General features: G+C 39.2%; 4 protein-coding genes across 7 annotated transcripts; 3 read left to right on the top strand and 1 right to left on the bottom strand.

Annotated features, from left to right (window-relative positions):
- The first annotated feature begins 186 nt into the window (after positions 1-186).
- LOC130694809 (heterogeneous nuclear ribonucleoprotein A1, A2/B1 homolog) lies at positions 187-2,994 on the top strand. Of its 2 annotated transcripts, none has more exons than XM_059494846.1 (9): positions 187-403; positions 566-708; positions 806-926; positions 984-1,194; positions 1,258-1,533; positions 1,602-1,727; positions 1,781-1,912; positions 2,214-2,299; positions 2,430-2,994. In XM_059494846.1, exons 1-8 carry the CDS (start codon positions 308-310, stop codon positions 2,273-2,275), a joined length of 1,167 nt encoding a protein of 388 aa, XP_059350829.1. In that variant the 5' UTR covers positions 187-307; the 3' UTR covers positions 2,276-2,299; positions 2,430-2,994. The 2 variants fall into 2 exon arrangements, with proteins under 2 accessions (XP_059350829.1, XP_059350828.1); XM_059494845.1 differs by having other exon boundaries at positions 2,214-2,303; positions 2,432-2,994.
- A 1,251-nt stretch (positions 2,995-4,245) lies between these two features.
- LOC130694804 (kinesin-like protein KIF18A) lies at positions 4,246-8,855 on the top strand. Its single transcript, XM_057517913.2, has 13 exons — positions 4,246-4,422; positions 4,633-4,861; positions 4,917-5,152; positions 5,231-5,388; positions 5,459-5,674; positions 5,727-5,892; positions 5,965-6,164; positions 6,226-6,650; positions 6,717-6,936; positions 7,003-7,182; positions 7,435-7,749; positions 7,813-8,234; positions 8,326-8,855. Exons 2-13 carry the CDS (start codon positions 4,668-4,670, stop codon positions 8,372-8,374), a joined length of 2,781 nt encoding a protein of 926 aa, XP_057373896.1. The 5' UTR covers positions 4,246-4,422; positions 4,633-4,667; the 3' UTR covers positions 8,375-8,855.
- Positions 8,856-9,361: 506 nt separating this feature from the next.
- Positions 9,362-11,312, bottom strand: LOC130694784 (endonuclease 8-like 1). Of its 2 annotated transcripts, XM_057517885.2 has the most exons (6): positions 10,929-11,312; positions 10,599-10,862; positions 10,377-10,531; positions 9,926-10,078; positions 9,667-9,843; positions 9,362-9,572 (listed from the first exon to the last, which is right to left on the bottom strand). In XM_057517885.2, the coding sequence occupies exons 1-6, from the start codon at positions 11,237-11,239 to the stop codon at positions 9,562-9,564; spliced, it is 1,071 nt and encodes a 356-aa protein (XP_057373868.1). In that variant the 5' UTR covers positions 11,240-11,312; the 3' UTR covers positions 9,362-9,561. The 2 variants fall into 2 exon arrangements, with proteins under 2 accessions (XP_057373868.1, XP_057373867.1); XM_057517884.2 differs by having other exon boundaries at positions 9,362-9,843.
- A 768-nt stretch (positions 11,313-12,080) lies between these two features.
- LOC130694802 (sister chromatid cohesion protein PDS5 homolog B-B-like) lies at positions 12,081-17,723 on the top strand. 2 transcript variants are annotated; one of them, XM_057517911.2, is made up of 16 exons: positions 12,081-12,351; positions 12,547-12,654; positions 12,720-13,105; positions 13,177-13,384; positions 13,445-13,704; positions 13,769-13,906; positions 13,984-14,046; positions 14,130-14,835; positions 14,923-15,474; positions 15,541-16,027; positions 16,095-16,545; positions 16,620-16,818; positions 16,916-16,991; positions 17,082-17,310; positions 17,380-17,490; positions 17,564-17,723. In XM_057517911.2, the coding sequence occupies exons 2-16, from the start codon at positions 12,556-12,558 to the stop codon at positions 17,688-17,690; spliced, it is 4,092 nt and encodes a 1,363-aa protein (XP_057373894.1). In that variant the 5' UTR covers positions 12,081-12,351; positions 12,547-12,555; the 3' UTR covers positions 17,691-17,723. The 2 variants fall into 2 exon arrangements, with proteins under 2 accessions (XP_057373894.1, XP_059351025.1); XM_059495042.1 differs by lacking the exon at positions 12,081-12,351 and having other exon boundaries at positions 12,511-12,654; positions 17,567-17,723.
- The last annotated feature ends 407 nt before the right edge of the window (positions 17,724-18,130 follow it).

Raw genomic sequence — 18,130 nt, 5'->3', positions numbered from 1 at the left:
GGTTCATGAAAAGTTCTGAATACAACTTAAACATTTACAAATAAAGAGTTTTTATTATTACATAATTTCATATTTCTAAGAGAAAAGGGGTACATTTTAATACTGATATTGAAAACAACAAATTTATTCTTTTTGCGAAAAAGCCTATGCGGCAACGTCATATCTTGTAGAAGATCTGACAACGCCTCCCTTCCCATCACCATTCCGAAGTGGAGACGCGATTCTTCCTGCATCTTAAGTCATCACAGACTAACGCTTGAACTCCCGGCATCAACTATATTCTTGCATTGCATATTGCTAAACGAAAATGAAAACCGAAACAGAAGAACAGCAGCCCGAGCAGCCGGTCGTTGAGGAAGAACAGCGTGAAACTCGACCAGCAGTGACAGAACACACAGTCAAGGTTTGACTTCATCTTTAATTTTTCTCTTGCAATGAAGCAAGAATGATTTTGCCTACGTGTTCTATACCGCTTTGTGATACGTAGTAGCAAGCCCTTAATATTTCACTTTTATTTTAGCATCTTGTAAGTAAGGTGACATGATTTTATATTGATGTTCCATAGGAAAAACCTGAAGCAGAACAGTTTCGAAAATTATTTATTGGTGGCCTGGACTATCGCACAACAGATGAATCCCTAAAGAAGCATTTTGAGCAATGGGGTCAAATTGTAGATGTTGTTGTAATGAAAGATCCAAAAACAAGGAAGTAAGTTAATCTAGGATAGAGCTAATATCTCTTGATATAAGTTTTTAGCAGCACTCTGTTACCATGGATTTATTGCAACACTTAACATTTATTTCAGGTCAAGGGGTTTTGGATTTGTTACATATGCTAGAGCATTCATGGTAGATGAAGCCCAGGCAGCACGTCCTCATAGAGTTGATGGTAGAGAGGTTGAGCCCAAGCGAGCAGTTCCAAGAGATGTTAGTGTCTATGCTTAGCCTATTGAAATGTACAATAACCTAAACACATGATTTCAGTTAATTGGCAAACCTGAAGCTAGCTCAACAGTCAAAAAATTGTTTGTTGGAGGCCTCAGAGATGATGTTGAAGAGGAGGACTTGCAAAAGTACTTTTCAACATTTGGGCCTATTGCATCTGTGAATGTTGTCACAGAAAAAGAAACCAACAAGAAAAGAGGTTTTGCATTTGTGGAGTTTGATGATTATGATCCAGTTGACAAAGTTGTTTGTAAGTATTTTTTTATATGGTACATATTTAAAGATCTAAGAATAACTTTAAACATTTTTTTAGTGATTCGTGACCATACCATTAAAGGTAGACATTTAGATGTCAAGAAAGCCATTAGCAAAGCCGATATGGACAAAATGAAACGTGGAGGCCCTTCTCCCGGATCTTCTCCATCGGGTCGCGGTGATTACCGGGGTTATCGAGATAGTGGTCGTGTGGACCGAAACGTTGATAGAGGTGGAGATTTGTGGGAGAGGAGGGACTCCTGGAGCAATGGCGGTTCTGGTGGAGGTTGGAGCAATGGAGATCACTGGGTAGGCGGTTCTAGCAGTTATCGAGGTAAGATCTTTAGAATTTGCAATACCTTGCCTAGGTGCATAAAATCTTACCGCAAATTTCTATTTTAGGTGGAAGTGGAGGGGGCCGTGGTGGGGATTACAGTAGTGGACAGTGGGAAGGTTCAAGCTGGGGTGGCAATCAAAGTAGCGGAGCGGGTTGGAATGGTGGCTCTCCTGGTTATGGATCAGGATCTGGTAATACATATTTTCCGTTAAAAAAAAATTCGATATTAAATGTCTTGTTCTAGGCGGTAATTCATGGGCTGCTGATTATGATAACGGATATGGAGGAAACATGCGAGAGTTCAGCCAAGGAGGAGGCCCTGTAAGAAATAGCTACGTTACCGAGCGATCAGTACCCTACTCCCGAGACTATGGAGGTAAGATTTTATCTCTTTAAAAATATGCACTAATCTGTTCCAGCTTCCTGGAAAAAAAACAGTTCGAGAATCTTCTCGTTATTGAACAAATATTTCGTTGGACAACAAGGAAGCATTTGAAACACTAGAAAGAGAAGTAAAGCTGAATAGGGATGCGTTTAGTAACTGAATGTCACGTTTAGTTGCAGTTTTTTTTTTGTTTTTGTGTATTGGATGCAAATGTCGACAGTGTTAAGGGCGTGGAGATTTTATTCCATTTAGTCGAATTGACAGGTGATCTAATTTGTTTCTGATTCAAAAGGTGCAGGGCGAGGTGGTGGCTTTACAGGTAGCCCCAGTTACGGGGGTTCGCGACGTTATTAAAGTAGACAAGTCCCATCTTCCCCTCTAGGTAAGTTGAGGTTGATTACAATCAGGCCTTCCAGCCCGCTTCATAGGGACATGTTGAGCCACAACCTGCAGAGACAAAGATTGTTGGAAGGAGGCAGGTTAGGATAAGATGTGCGTTTCATCTCTTAGGTGTCGTCATGTTCTGTAGCCACACCAGAACAGGAGCAGTGTGAGCCAGGTCCGAGAATCATCTATTAAGTGAAGGCAGTTACATCTATTCAGCCAGCCAGCAACCAGCAGTACCGAACAAGGCCGCTATCGCTTTAGCGATCCATCCAAAGCATCGGACAGGATAGCAGCTTCGCTCGACACTTAGAGATTGCAAGATTCAGGCAGTGATATAGATTTCGTCGACAACTGCCACCTTGTCCCCTTCCCTTCTCGTAATTGGATCTTACCGTCGATTTCTCCCTTTTTCTACATGTGAACTTGATTTTTTCTCAGTTTTTTTAGACCAACGTGTTATCCTTATTTTTTTTTCAACTAAATGGATGTGTAGTTGCTTAGCTTATCGTCTCGTTGGCTTAATTATTGGCGATTAGCTCTCCGACCATTGATTTTTTTTCTCCCAATCCTTGGACACATGTCAAATACTACGTGTAGGTGTGCGCCGAATTGCGATAATTTTAAAATCCAAATCATTATTTTTTTTTTTTTTGACTTCATCATCAATAAATTTCATCAATCCTTAATCATATGCATTTCAATTGTGTGACAATTTAATGAAAATAATGGATATCTACCAATGACTTCAAGCTGAAATGCCTAAGGTGAGGATTTATTTAAATTTTAGTTATGGTTTTTCATTCACATTGAAGATGTACACTTGGAAGAGCGTAACTACTGGAACTGTCAACATAAGAATTGTATAAGATCGATTAAGGTTTTTGGTTTCTGTAGGGAAATCCTGTTAAAATCAACTGTAAAAGGAATCTTAAAATGTAGATTACGTAAGTGATGCACATTTATTCATCGTACTAGTTCTATAGATCAAAATACTAGCTTGTTTTTGCCTTTGCCATTTTTGTTAATGTACATGGGGGTTCATTCCTTTTAAACAGACGAAGTGACAAATAGGATCATAAAAAAGGTAAATAGCTAGGTTTGTTTGATTTCATCGTTCTCATCCTCAGTAGAATCAAAAAGCGAAATACTCTTCCACCTGTTTTCTTATTCAAAGATAATGACATTTCTTTTATGTGTAAAATCAATGTTTAATTTTCGAAGACATCAAATTTTGCTGCACTTTCGTTAAAAAAAACTTACAATAAAATGTGACAACATTCTAAAGTTCAATATTTAGTTGGCCACAAAAGAAAGAAAGAAACAAATAAAAATGCCTTGATGTTTATAACACAGCTAATGTGTGTTCTGTTTTTCTTCCTTCTGTAAACCTTTTCAGTATTTTCGGTACAAAAGTAATTATTTCTGTTAGTAACTAATGGCGCCAAAACATCAATCTCGAATCACCTCCAGCAAATTCAAGGAAGATTCAGCCTTTCATTCTAAGTTCAGGGGAAAACTGACCCCATCACTGACATTTGGACGTTCTGTTTAGTAAATAATAAAAAAAAAAAAATGGAAATTGTTTAATTCGTTTCTCGATCCAGAATCGTATTCAAATCGAGCTAGGTTGCGGGGATATTAGTTCTATCCATCTATCGCCGCCGGACAATGTCATGTTTCATGGTAAATAGTTACATAGAGGAAGAGAGTATTCATTCTCTGTCCATTAGTAAAAAAAGAAAAGAAAAGAAAACTAAATGCAACGGAGTGGTACTGTACAGAATCAGATAACGGGCGAAGTGACATTTCAAAATTTTCTTAAACAAACAGAACAGACGACAAAGATTAAAAATCCAACGCAGGTTTTTTCGACATCTGGCAACAGTGTATGGTTATCGGGTACACCGCTGGATACTATATCGATAGCTTGGTATTTGAAAACAGCGAGCGTTCTTCAACGGTCAGTTTGTGTTCCCTCCAAATTCCTTTTATGTTTTTTGTGTCGTTGGCTTCCAGACTTGTTTTGAAAGTTCCCCCAATTTGAAATAACAATAATCCACTGCCATATAGATTGGTGGTTGGCATCTGCGAAGCCCTTCAATAATCGAAAGCTGGTGAGATTCAAATTAATGTGTATCATACTCAACTAGACTCATTAGCGAAACCAAAAGGAATCGCTCTTGTACAGTTAGTTTCCCCCCGATTAACGTTAGCATGTTAAAGTTTTGTAATACTTAAACACCATGTGTCTTTTGAAAAATTTACAAAATAATATTGCCTACAGCTTGCTCTAATTTATTATTTAAATTTATCTTCATCTATAGGTATCACAAGATCTTTTTCTTAAACAGCACACACGATGAAACCACCACTTCGCCAGGTGAGGAATTCCCCCCGTACAGGACTGGTGAGACGGCAAAACAGCAATAATGTCGTTCTTCGAAGTACACTTGGAGAGGGAATTGGTGGTTCTGCTGAAATTCAAAGTTCAAATATTAGAGTGGCTGTCAGAGTAAGACCATTTAATGATCGAGAAAATTCAACCAATTCAAGGTGTGTCCAGTCTTAAATTTGATTGATCCTTTATATGAATTTTATCTCCCTTCAGGAATTGTGTTAAAGTGGCAAATGACAAATTATTGGTGTTTGATCCCAAAGAAGAAGATGATAATTTTTTTTATCATGGAGTAAAACAAAACAATCGAGATTTTACAAAGAAGGCACATAAAGATGCTCATTTTGCCTTTGATGCTGTTTTTGCACCTGAATCAACAAACCAAGAAGTTTTTGAAGGGACAACGAAAGCTGTTGTTGATGCTGTTTTAGAAGGATTTAACTGTTCAGGTAAATCACGATCACTGCCTGCCCGTCAGGCAAACTCATATTGAAGAACTTATATTAACGGAAATAAAACTGTTTCAGTGTTTGCGTATGGTGCCACTGGGGCCGGAAAGACTCACACCATGCTAGGAACACAACAAAATCCTGGCATAATTTTTTTAACTGTTATGGATCTTTACCGCCGAATGGAAGAGCTTCGCGGAACCAAAAAATTTGAAATTTCTGTGTCTTATCTTGAAGTAAAACTTTTCTGAACAACCGCCTGTATCTAAAACTAATATCTAAATATATTTTTTTTTTTGCATTTAGGTTTATAATGAAAACGTGAGAGATTTATTGGCTCAGTCAAATTTTTTGACTATCAGAGACAACGGTAATGATGGCATCACTGTGACAGGCCTGTCTTTGGTAAAACCAAATGGTGCCGAAGACTTACTATCCCTCCTAAAATACGGCAATAGTAACCGGACTCAGCATCCCACAGACCACAACGCGGAGTCTTCGCGATCTCATGCTGTTTTTCAAGTAATTATGCATTGATGACACATTTCTAAGCGTAACTAATTAATCATGTCAGGTATGGATCAAACAAAGTGACCGTGCCTCTGGACTAAGTAACAATTTCAAAGTGGCTAAAATGTCACTCATCGACTTAGCGGGTTCAGAAAGGGGCTGTGCTACGGGACATACTGGAGAACGATTCCGAGAGGGTAACAATATTAACCGATCGCTCCTAGCGCTAGGTAATCTAAAAGCAATCATTTTATTTAATCTGAAAACCGATACATTTTTATATGTTTATATTTTCTGAACAGGGAATTGTATTAATGCGTTGGCCGAGGGTCGTAGGCATGTTCCATATCGCGATTCGAAGCTAACGCGACTTTTGCAAGACTCGCTCGGCGGTAATTGCAAAACTGTCATGATAGCGGCAGTGTCACCGTCAAGTGTCACTCTAGAAGATACATACAACACTCTGAAATACGCTGATAGAGCCAAAAACATCAAATCCAATGTAAGAAATTTTATTGAAAAATTAAAGTTTGCTAGCCTAACATATTATATGCATATCTTAGGTGAAGAAAAACGAGAGATCGGTTCAGCTTCATGTGACGCAATACGAAAAAATGATTTCTGAACTAAGGTCTGCCTTAGCATCCGCAAATGACAAAATTCGAACATTTGAAGATTCAAAAGCACCGCAGGAACCCCACATTGTCCTTCCTACTGTCGAAAGTACTCCGTGCCCCAAGTGCTTAGACAAAGAAATACCGAAAGAGCCAGATGAGGTCGTCGCCCCGGTCGTTGATCCGCTCGCGACCTTTCCTACTATGGCATTGCGCCAAGCGAGAGAAGCCTGGGGTACCCTTTTTCATGACAGGCGGGAAGTCCAGCATAAGCTTGCAAACCTAGATCAACTTGAAAAGGATTTTCAGCACAAAATCATGTTGAAAAATCAGAAGAATGATCGAGTTGAATGTATCAGCTTGTCTACCTTGAGGTAAGGTTTGCTTGTGTTACTCTCGTGAGATCATGCCTAACCACTATCCTTCTATAAAATATTTAGATTAGAAAAACTGCGCACAAAACTTGAACGGGAGATCAATTCGCAAAAACCGAAACTTGAAATCATTAGTCAAAAGAAAAATGAGCTTTCCAAGCGCTTGGCGTTGAGCTCCAGCAAGGAAAACGCACTGAGCAATGAATTCGAAATTGCGATGCGCGATCTTGGCAATGACGAATTAAAACAAATCATCTATGATGCAATGCGCATGAAGCAATTAGAGGTACTACCTCCTTTCATCAGCAAATGATAATTCTATTACAGCTAAGTCCTTTTTCAAATGTTCTAGGTTGCCCTCCAAGAAACCAAAGACCAGAACCAGTACTTAACGAAAACCTTGCAAGTTCAGTCTGAAGAAAATGCTAAATCCGAAACTTTACTTTTACAACTCATGAAAACTGCGAAATCACTTTATCTGACACTTCGTGTGAACGATGCCGTACCGACTTATATGGAGGCGGATTTCAACGTAATTTTACCTTATTAATATCAGTATCATTATTTATCTATCATGTGCACAGTTTGAATATTTCCATAGTGCTCAGTGAGCGTTGGTCTGGATCACAGTTAAAAACCTTCCTGTGACTAGATTTTACACTCACTAAGCAACATGAAAACTGACAGCCTTGTGTAGAACTCTTGCGTGTTTGCGCTGTTCCGGATAATTAATTTTATATTCGCAACTAGCGTTGTTTTATCGATACATTTTTACATATTTTAGAGCTTGATCGCAATGGTGGAAGGAGGGCGTGGAGTATGCTGGGCGGACCAGAGAGAAGAAACACTGAGAGATGAAACCAATCCAACTTTCAACGAGGGGGTAACTTTGTCACCGCTGACAGAAGCGAACCTTCATTTAGATGTCCCTCCCAGCTCAGTACTTCGCCATGTGCAAAGCATTCCGCCCATTTTTGTACCAGCAGCAGTTACAGTGCCGGCCAATTTGGACGAAACCGTTGTTCTACAGTCGAACGGTCTTGATGTGACCTTCGATATGAACTTACCTGCGACTGAACCTGTGCCCGTGAACGCAAAGGTAAGTAGATGAAATTCTCTCCTTTTCGGATGCCGGACTTGATGCTTCCTGCTTTTGTTTTAGTCATCCGTTTGTACAACGGACGAGCTGAGCTTGCCCATGCCATTGATAGACCTGCCTACGAATGTCCCATTTCAGCCAGCCGCGATCCCGAATGCAAATTTTTCTAGCCCAAACAACAAAGAAAATTTTGCCATTCCCAGAACGGGGATTAGTAGTATCCCAGTTAGGACACCATCCAAGGATCCTAAAAATGGGATTTCGCTTACTCCGAAACTCCGAAGGGGTCACCTATTCAGCAAGAGTTCGTCAGACCTCCCAACAGCATCGCAGAGAACCCAACTAGTTAGTAAGCCCGGTTACATGCAACACACAACAGCTTCAAAATTTCGAACCGGAACGGATGCCGTCTTTGTCGAGCCTGCGCCTGTCGCGGCCGTTCCGTCTGGATCGTCGAGTCGCTTTGTCAGCAGCAATCCTTTCAAGTAAGAAATTAAGAACACGGTATGGTGTGCGGACGTAGAAATAACTGCAGTTTGCATCGAGCGCGAAATTTATTTGAACCTTTTGTTTTAGGAAAATGAAAAAATCTGTTTCGACGTTCGCTCTTCCTCATCGTCGCTGATGCTAATGGTCGTATTTGTTGTACATATTCGTTAAACTTCTTTGTAGAGTTTACTTCTTTCTCAGCAACACTTGATGTAGTATACTCGTACATGGTGAAGGGACCAGTGCATTCATTTATCGCTGGGGCTTCATTGCTGCATCGTCTCTATCGCTTTACTTTACTATTTTCTTACAACATCATTAATTACCGTCTTATACATTTTTTTTTTTTGTTAAATTTTTTTTTCTCCTGAAAAAAAAATGTAAAGCGTGAAGTGTAAAGCAGCTTTCTACGATCTCCCAGTGTACAAAGAGCTCTTTTAAGAACATCGAGTTTGGTTCGAAAATTTAGTATATGTCCGTTGCAATGAAAAGTTCCACAACAATCTTGCGAACTGTCTATCCTGGACTTTCCTAGAAATTTTTTAAAGCGCTTCGTTTAAAATGTCGCCGTCATTTATATATCTTCAACGTATTAATACACTGCTTCGATAATCTTTTATCCTATCCGACGTTGGTCGCGCATAAATATCTAACCCTATTCTGCCTAAAACATTATTAGATAACTATTCGTAATTACTAAAGATGTTGCATGCTTAGTATACTTAGCCGACGATTTTAGTTGGTCTCTCATTACGCACGTTGTTGCATTATTTGACAGGATTTCCCCCTTAATCCTTCAGCATCCTTTGTGTCATGTTGGCTTTCTTATCCACTCTTTCTTCGAAATGTCTTCATCTATCACTCTATATACATCGCATTTTAAACACCGTACTGAGCAAAAACATTTCGCCAAGAGTCCTCTGCCACTTAGTCCCCAACCCTACGCTTAATGGCATTTTTTAATCAGGTTTGGGAATTACTTGGTGAGTCTTTCCATGAATAAATTAATATAACTGTTACGTTGTAAACTGTAATTAACTGGATTTAATAATTGCACACAACGAATACAACAACTGAAAATCAGATCACAAACATAATTCAATGTATACATTTATATTGGCCAGATGTAAACTATGTGGTAGGGATGTGAGATTAGCTTTTTGATGCGAATTTTTACCAGGTACAGGCTGCTCAGAATCTGTGACCTATACATAATGCAATGGTACTCAGCAGACTTGGTTTGACAAGTTGCAGTAGCTGAGTATTTAGTTCTGGAAACAAACGTAATTTTCCAACGTTCTAGGAACGCAACTGAAGATTTAACTAGCCCACTTCTGACATTTAAAGGGGAAAACAAATAATAAGCGAGACCGAATAGTTCACCTCCGTGGTACCAGGAAATAATTCCAAGTTAGAAGGTTTGCTCACCTTTGACTTCAAGGACATGGACAAAACGTGGTGAGCGGCGTGTTGGTCGTGAACTAGGCCGAAGTTCTGAAGATTCTGCCACAATGTTCTGTTTTCTTGCTTTAACTTTTGTAACAGATTTTTCTACCACGTTTTCGACAATCCTCCGTTTTGTTTTAGGCCGACGGGTATTACTGTCTGATATTTTTTTCAGAAATAAAAGTGCTAGAAATACGTTGCTGGACAACAATAACAATTTAAGACTTTAGGCATTTCTTACTATTAGGTATTAGCGGTCCTGGTTCACCGTCGAACCATATGGTTCGTTTATTTCTATCTGTTAGGCTTTTCATGTGGGGGTTTTGGTAACACTGAAGCCATTTTTCAAAGGATCCATTCTCCTTGAGGCCAGTTTCCACATCATATCCACCACCTTTATTAATTAAAGCAAAAAATGTTGAAATTAGTGAATGAGCAACTTTACACATGTATCAACTTAAAAAAAGCACAGTGGCGTGTGTAGATTTCTTCGGGATTGTATTTTCCTGTGCACGTTTAATTTGTATGATAGTGTACATCAAAGAAAATCTACAATTTTTATCATCCATTCCTTCTAGTTCTACTGTAGAATTTAAATGTTACTGTTATACAACAAAAAGTGCAGAGTGAAACACAACCACTAAGGAAAATTACAGTCTGCATGTATACAAAATGTAATGTAACAATATTACTCAGCTTTAATACTTCACTGCATATTGCATGGCAAAGATACAGTGGGTCCTGATTGCTGGGTGCAGCACCCTTTTCAGTTTTTATTGGGTACATGGCTGCATGTTTCCAATCACAGAGCACATTATAGGCATCATCAAAAGGAGCTATTTTCAATCTAATAAATGAATATTATTCCTCACTGTTAATTTTTCTGCTTTAGTCTGATGACATGATTTTTAAACCTGAATAATATCTCAGCTCTAAGGTAGTTTCCAATTCCATTGAAATACCTTTGATTCAGTAATACTTCACAAATGGCTTTATTTTTAAAAGCAGGATTTTCTAAATTGTTCACAATATTATTTCTGAAGTTTTCATAGTCTCTTATAGGACATGGGCCTCTGTCTGAACCCCAATCAACATTGACTTCCCATTTTCCAAATCTTCGAAAATCAACAAAGCTAAGAACTTGCATGGGATCAACACTGTTTTTTGCTGTAAAAAATCTATTACCAATGAAACAGTAACAACTTCAGTGAAAAGAAATATATGTGCTTGAACCAATTACTAACCTTAAATGTGAATGTTTTGGAATTTCATCAATAGAGGATAATTTGAAACATCCAGACATGCCAAACCGGAAAAGGATGGACATCTTCTGTGGGTGCATCACTTGTTTCCCTTCCAGTAGTGAGTATTCTTCTAGCCAAAGTTTCATTTCTTTACCTCGGGATTCAGCCGTAATGGTGTAAAACGGAACATCCCATTGTATTGTTGGATTTTTGGAAACATCAGATTTATGAATTTCCCCAGAAAAAATCAATCCTTTCACTGATTTGTTGACAAATAAGCTAGATAGGTGAAGTTCAGGTCCCTCAGGCATAGTGGATTCTTTAAAATGTTTGAGTTCTGCCAAACATTATGCAGACACTGGTGTATACACTGATTGGCCGCAGTGCCGTACAAGCAAATAGACGCAGTAGGGCGCCACTAGCCATGGTTAAACAAGCAGTGAATTTTGTATTTGGGCTGTTTGTTTGTCAACTCGAGCATACAGCAGAAGTGACTGAAAATACTGTTGTAAACTATACTCATTGGCGCTGTAAAACTTTTTTTGTTAAGGCTAACAGAAGGTATATGCTTTGTTGTTACAATCAAGACCTGTTCTCTAGCATTTAAGAAAAGTGAACTGGAAACTTGAAATAGACAAGGGAGAAATATTTTATTTAACTTTTTCTAGTTCTAATATATAAAACAGAAAATATAGCTCTATCGAAAAAAATGCGAAACTTTTCCCGCCATTGGTCATTCGTTCAAAAACCAGCCGCATGAGTGCGCCCTTGCTTTAGGTCCTAGCTATTTACATGAAATCAAAGGAAGCTTGTCAACGCTCAATTAACGCGCAGTTGATTCGACCAAAAACCAAGTGAAATTAAGGTATGTTGAAACAATATTATTGTATTTAACAGTGCAATCGTGCTAAGAGTGTGGTTTTGTTTGAAAACGTTTTGTTGTAAAGATTGGTGTTGGTTTGGACTCCGTACTTAAAAACAAACTCCCGGGTCCAAAACGTGGCTCCATCTTTTGGCTCGGGATGGGTTTCTCGTTATGCAACTTATTGTACCAGAAGGTTCATTAGCTAACAAGGAATACTAGACGCATTCAGATGTGATGTATTAATGTAGAACCATTCCAGAAAAAAACGGCATCAGGAATAAATACGTTTTTGTTTGTTACAAGACGTTTACGGCGTCCCCTATTGAGCTCGACATCCAATGCCAAGAAAATGGCGGCGGTTTGAGTGCCATCTCTTGAGTCGCCCATGTTAACTGAATCCATTGAATTGTTGTGAGTTAGCGGCACTTCTGACTTAAAGCTGCTGTGATTTTTATACGCAAAGGAATTCGGCCAATTGGTCATTTTTACAGTGTAATAATATCTTTTGTGATAATCTTCAACGCATTTGATCAATCCGGTTACTAAAGAGGTTTACTTGTTCGTTTTTCCTGTTTGATAAGAGCCTGGTTGACAGTTACACATTAATTGCTACCAAAGATTTGTTTAAGCTCCAAAGTCTTATTATTATACCATTCTATGAAATGGGATACCAACGCAAAATTTCGCTTCCTATTTATTCAAATTAAGAGTGAAATTCAATTTATGTGTATATTATGATTTTCAAACTGTTAGGACCCCAAAATGCCTGGTGGAGGCGATACCGTGACCATAATCTACCCACAAGGGTGTAAAGAAGTCACAGAAGATCTTACTCCTGATGAACTTATAAGAAGACTTAAGGTAATACTTGTAGAACAAAAAATTCTAATTTTACTGCAAATTGGTTTTGTCCTCTTAATTGGTAGACTTTAGCACATACTTTCCAGTCCATGGGGCAAGAAGAAGGTGCATACCAGGAATTTGTACCACTTGCTCTCCATTTGGCTGATGATTTTTTTCTCCAGCATCATTCAAGAGATGTCCAATTGCTGATTGCTTGTTGTATTGCTGATGTTTTACGAGTCTATGCTCCAGATGCTCCCTACACAGATCCAGAGCAAGTCAAAGGAATTTTCCTTTTTCTAATTCGTCAATTAGGGGGGCTGAAGGATCCTAAAGATCCTGCCTTCAAACGTTATTTCTATCTGCTTGAAAATCTTGCATATGTCAAGTCCTTCAACATGTGCTTTGACCTTGAGGATTGCCAAGAAATCTTCTGTGAGCTCTTTAAACTCATCTTCAAAATTGTCAAGTAAGTATTCTTGCTTTCACTTCTCTGTTTAAAAAAAAACAATTCCTCTCAAATGATTTCTTAACTTACAGTGATGAACATTCTGGTAAAGTGAAGAGTTTCATGCTTGATATTTTATGCCCGCTCATAACCGAGTCGGATTCGGTGTCTAATGAGCTGCTGGATATAATATTATCGAATATTGTTGAACCGCTAAAATCTCAACGGAAAAATGCATACAAACTTGCAAGGGAACTCCTATTAAAGTGTAGCGATACTCTGGAACCCTATATCCAAGCGGTATTGATTGAATTTCTATACTAAACATTCTACGTTATGGTTCATGTGTTTTTTTTTTAGTTTTTCAACCAAGTTCTAATTCTTGGGAAAGAGGACAAGCAGCTCTTTATTGCTACAAAGGTGTACGACTTGATTTATGAGTTGTATCATGTTTGTTCCAGAGTGCTTTTGTCAGTCTTGCCGCAGTTGGAATTTAAATTGAAGAGCCCTGATGAGCAAGAGAGAATGGGCTGCGTCTCTCTTCTTGCCAGAATGTTTTCAGAAAAAGATTCTCAACTTGCCACCCAACATCGTCAGCTCTGGCGAGCATTCCTTGGGAGGTACGAGGATTTCTACGAGTAACAAGCGAGTAGCACATAATATCGTTAATCTTACATTTCATAGATTTAATGACATCAGCGTAGCCATTCGTACGAAGTGTGTCCAATATTCTATGCATTTCTTGCTAAACCATCCTGAATTGAGGCAAGATGTAACAGAAACTTTAAAGCTACGCCAGCATGACGCAGAGGAATCTGTTCGGTAAGGCTACACTGCTCCGACCTCTTACTGTGATGGACAGGTTTTTGATAACATTAACCCTCATAAATTTTTTTCAGGTACGAGGTTGTGACGGCAATAGTTGCCACGGCCAAGCGGGACTTCTCAATAGTTTCAGACAGGTAATAACAAATTAAATTAATAAATTTATTTGTTTGTTTTTAAATGTTAAATGGCACTTTTCCCTCTTTTCGTCTGGTTCTAGTGAGGACCTTGTGAATTTTGTTAAAGAACGGACATTGGACAAGAAGTTCAAAATTCGAAAGGAGGCCTTAACAGGATTAGCTATGATTTATAAGACATTTTTGGGTGATCCTGATGTTCCAGAAACCACAAAAAAAGCAGTGACCTGGATTAAAGACAAGATCTTGCATGGATATTACATGACTGGACTCGAAGATCGGCTCCTTGTTGAACGCCTGCTCAATACTTGTCTTGTCCCGTATCAGTTACCAGCCGACGTCAGAATGAAAAAATTGTATTACTTGTACGCTACTATCGACGAAAACGCTACCAAATCATTCATAGAACTTCAGAAAAGTCAAGCCACGGTTCGGAAAGCTGTGTCAGACTTGACAGAAGTTTACAACCAACTTGAACCAGGCGAAAACCGAGACAAGGAAATTACCACCAGAGTTGCACAATTGTCCAAGTACCTTCCAGATCCAATCAAAGCGGCTGAATTCATTCACAAGTTTGCTGTCAATTTGGCGAGCGATAGCAGTATGCTTCAATTACTGGAAACCGTGGTTAATCCGGAAGTAAGCTGTAAGGAATGTGCTGAAGCCGGAACACAGCTATTGAAAAAGCTGGGTCAACCCGTTATGACCAATCTGTATTACAACACCGTGAAGCTACTAATGGAGCGGATTTCTTCAGTTCTCATTGACAAAGATGCTGTTACTCATTTGGTAAATATCAGAATTTGTAATTTTTAAAAAATGATTTATCCCTAACATGAAGCCATATTTGACAATGATTGTGTTTTTTATTTTTAGGTTCAATATGTGGAAGCCTGTTTGAGGCGCGACGAAGGTACGATGGCTGAAGAAATCGGTATCGAACCGGAAACAGCCGGTGAAAAGGGGCTCCGCCTTCTGTTTGTCCTTGCTTTCGGATTTCCAGCGCACTTTATGTCGGAGGACGTTTTAACTCGACTTGTGAATATTCTATCGCTTGATAGTCAAGATCATAGTGTTAGTGCCATGGTATTGTGTATCCTCACTTTCGTTGGAAAGTATCGACCTTTAGAGGCTCAGTTCCGAGACATTGTCAGTCAGTTAATCCCAATCTGCGAACGTTTGGCAACTGAAGGCACTACAAAACAAGCTAAACATGCCATGCGTTGCCTCCACGTGAACATTACAAATCACGAACAGGTGTTCTCGAAAATTTTGGAGTCGTTAAAGGACAACTTGACTACGTCTTCCCCTCACTGTCGTACCTCAATCGTGACCCTTGGTCACATGGCGCTTTTACTTCCTGACCGCTTTACTATTCAAATTAAAAACATAGTATCCAGAAAAATCGTTAAAGAGTTGTTGCTTAAGGTAAACATTTTCGACTTTGAAATTTCGCACGTTACCGTCATTCATATATGTTCTATTTCATTGCAGAATCATGGAGAAACACAGCCTATTTCATCCGATATATCAAATGACGAATGGTGTGAGGAAGATCAACTTCCAGAAGAGACACGCTGCAAAGTGGAAGCCATGAAAATGATGGCTAGATGGTTAATTGGTTTGAAAAACGATGTCATGTCAGCACAGAAAACGTTTAGGATGTTGACAGCTTTCATCCAACACCGCGGAGACCTTTTCGACGGTGGAAGAATCGGGAAAACCGAAATGGCTTGGCTGAGATTGTCTGCCGGAACCGCTATGTTGAAAATCTGTGAACAGAAAGGAGTTGGCGATCAATTCACGGTTGATCAGTTCTACAGTCTTTCTCTTCTGATCGCTGATGACATGCCGGAAGTGCGCGAACGCTTTACCGCAAAGCTACACCGAGGCCTCTATCGAATGCCTCTTCGTTCTTTGCCTCTTGACTTCATGGGGGTTTACGCATTGGCGGGAACTGAAGAAGACAAACGTATTAAAGGTAAAATAAATTAAATTCTTGCATATATTGTGGCAATAGTAATGAAATTGTTTCGCTCAATTGTTAGCAATTATTCGCCGTTCTATGCTGGCAGATATCTCGAAACGTCGGGATTACCAGAGAGAACTACAGATGTCTGGGAGTATGGAGCGAATGGCCGATAAGTTGCCATACATTTTGCCCGACTATATGTTGGTCTATGCAGTGCCTATCCTTGCTCATGATCCGGAATTTACAAGCCACACTAACACTGAGCAATTACTGCGTATTCGCCAATGTCTGTGGTTCGTTTTGGAGCCTCTAATGAACAAGCATGAAAATTATTGCTTTGGCTTTTATAAAGCGCTAATAGAGCGTATGAAAAATCATCGCGATGCTCTTAAACCTGAAGATGAAGAAAGCAATGCAAAACTGTGGGCTGTTTGCGATTTGGCGATGGGTTTAATCATGCAAAAAACAACCAGTTTTGAAATGAAAGACTACCCTACTCAACCACGAATCCCTTCGATGTATTTCAGGTATGAAAGAATAGACTCTTGTTAATAGAAAAAAAAACGATAGATCTATATTACCTCATTTTCATTCATTGCAGGACTCATGATGATCCCAATTTTTTAAACACGAAGATCTATTTGCCACCCGAGTTACAAATAGCTCCTCCGAAGAAAGCGAGTACAGTTGGCGGAGGGGGTGTTGGAAGTGGACTGGTTAAGGTATCTGCATTGAAATCCTTCTCGGGAGCAAGCATACGGGGTAAAGGTGGAAGAAGAGGTCGCCCTCCAAAGCAAGATGTAAGTTGATTTAAAAAAAAAAAAATAAAGAATAACTAGAACCCCGCAGTGGCAGTCGATGCTAATTTATGTGCTGACATTTAAATATTTATCTTAGCTTGATGACGTTGAGTCAGATGAAGAACCTGAAGAATCTTTTGACCAAACCGTTATGCAGTCTGCCTCTAATACAGGTAGTGTCATCTTTAATATCCATTACCATGCATAAATTTAATCGCTGTTTGTTTTTTTTTTTTTGCTTTTTTTTTTTTTTAATGTCGTAGATGAATCCATGGCTACTAGACGATCTTCACGTATTCGTACATCAGCACCGCACACTTCGATTGGTGCCAACAGTGGGTCAGAAGATTCCCAAGAAGCAACCACACCTATTTCCAAAGAGAAACCGAAAACGACGGGGGCTAAAATAACTTCCTATTTTTCACCGAAACAACGGGCGGCTGCTGCTGCATCAGCAACAGTGGATTCTGATAACTCTAATATGTCACAAAAGTACTTCTAGCTGTTGTTTAGTGATTGTGCACTCATATTGATCCTAAGCATTTCGGCGTCTTTATTCAGCAATGGAACTGAAGACCAGTCGGAGCCCACGGAACAGCCGTTAGAATCTCTTCCAAAACGTCGTGGACGGCCTCCCCGCAACCCAGCAATGAATGAAAAAGAAGTAGAGAGGTATACCACTAATGTGTTATCTAGTAACGAGCAAATGAATCTAAAATTTTTGTTTCAAACATCTTTCCTACAGTAGTTCAGCTGCCGAAGAAGAAACAGAGGCGGAAGTTAAATCGAGAAAGAGAAGTAAAGAAGAAGAGAAAGATACCACGGTTGTTACACCTGCTCGGAAGTCCGCGCGATTGGCCAAACCCAATTGAAGTTGATTCCTACCATACTGCTTTCGTGAAAATGACCACCATGCCCGTCTTTTCTTTTTCTTTATCCTATTAGAAGTTAAAATTAACTACACCTCAGCACTTGCACACTTGCGTATGATATCCATTTTACAATAAAGAAAAAAAAGAGAGCAAAATAATAAGTAAAGAAGTTTGCTGCTGTTACCGTCTCCTAAATGCGGTTATTGTGCTCAACTTGGACGTTGAGCGGCCGAGTTCATTTACCCAAGTCGTCGCTTGAACCCTCGTGTGAAACGGTTTCTCATTTTACATTTGTGGCATGGGCATTACATTACATTACTTATTTTTATCGGCTGTCATGTTTTTCTTCTTTTTTCACCCGCGTTGCGAAACTCCTGAAATCACATGTATCGCCGCAATCTGAAACTATACGAAACTAAAATATTTTCATGAAGCGTCTA

Source organism: Daphnia carinata, chromosome 4, assembly GCF_022539665.2.
Source record: "Daphnia carinata strain CSIRO-1 chromosome 4, CSIRO_AGI_Dcar_HiC_V3, whole genome shotgun sequence".
Taxonomy (NCBI): Eukaryota; Metazoa; Arthropoda; class Branchiopoda; order Diplostraca; family Daphniidae; genus Daphnia; species Daphnia carinata.
Note: the sequence above shows the minus strand (reverse complement) of the source record. Positions and strands in the feature narration are given on the sequence as shown.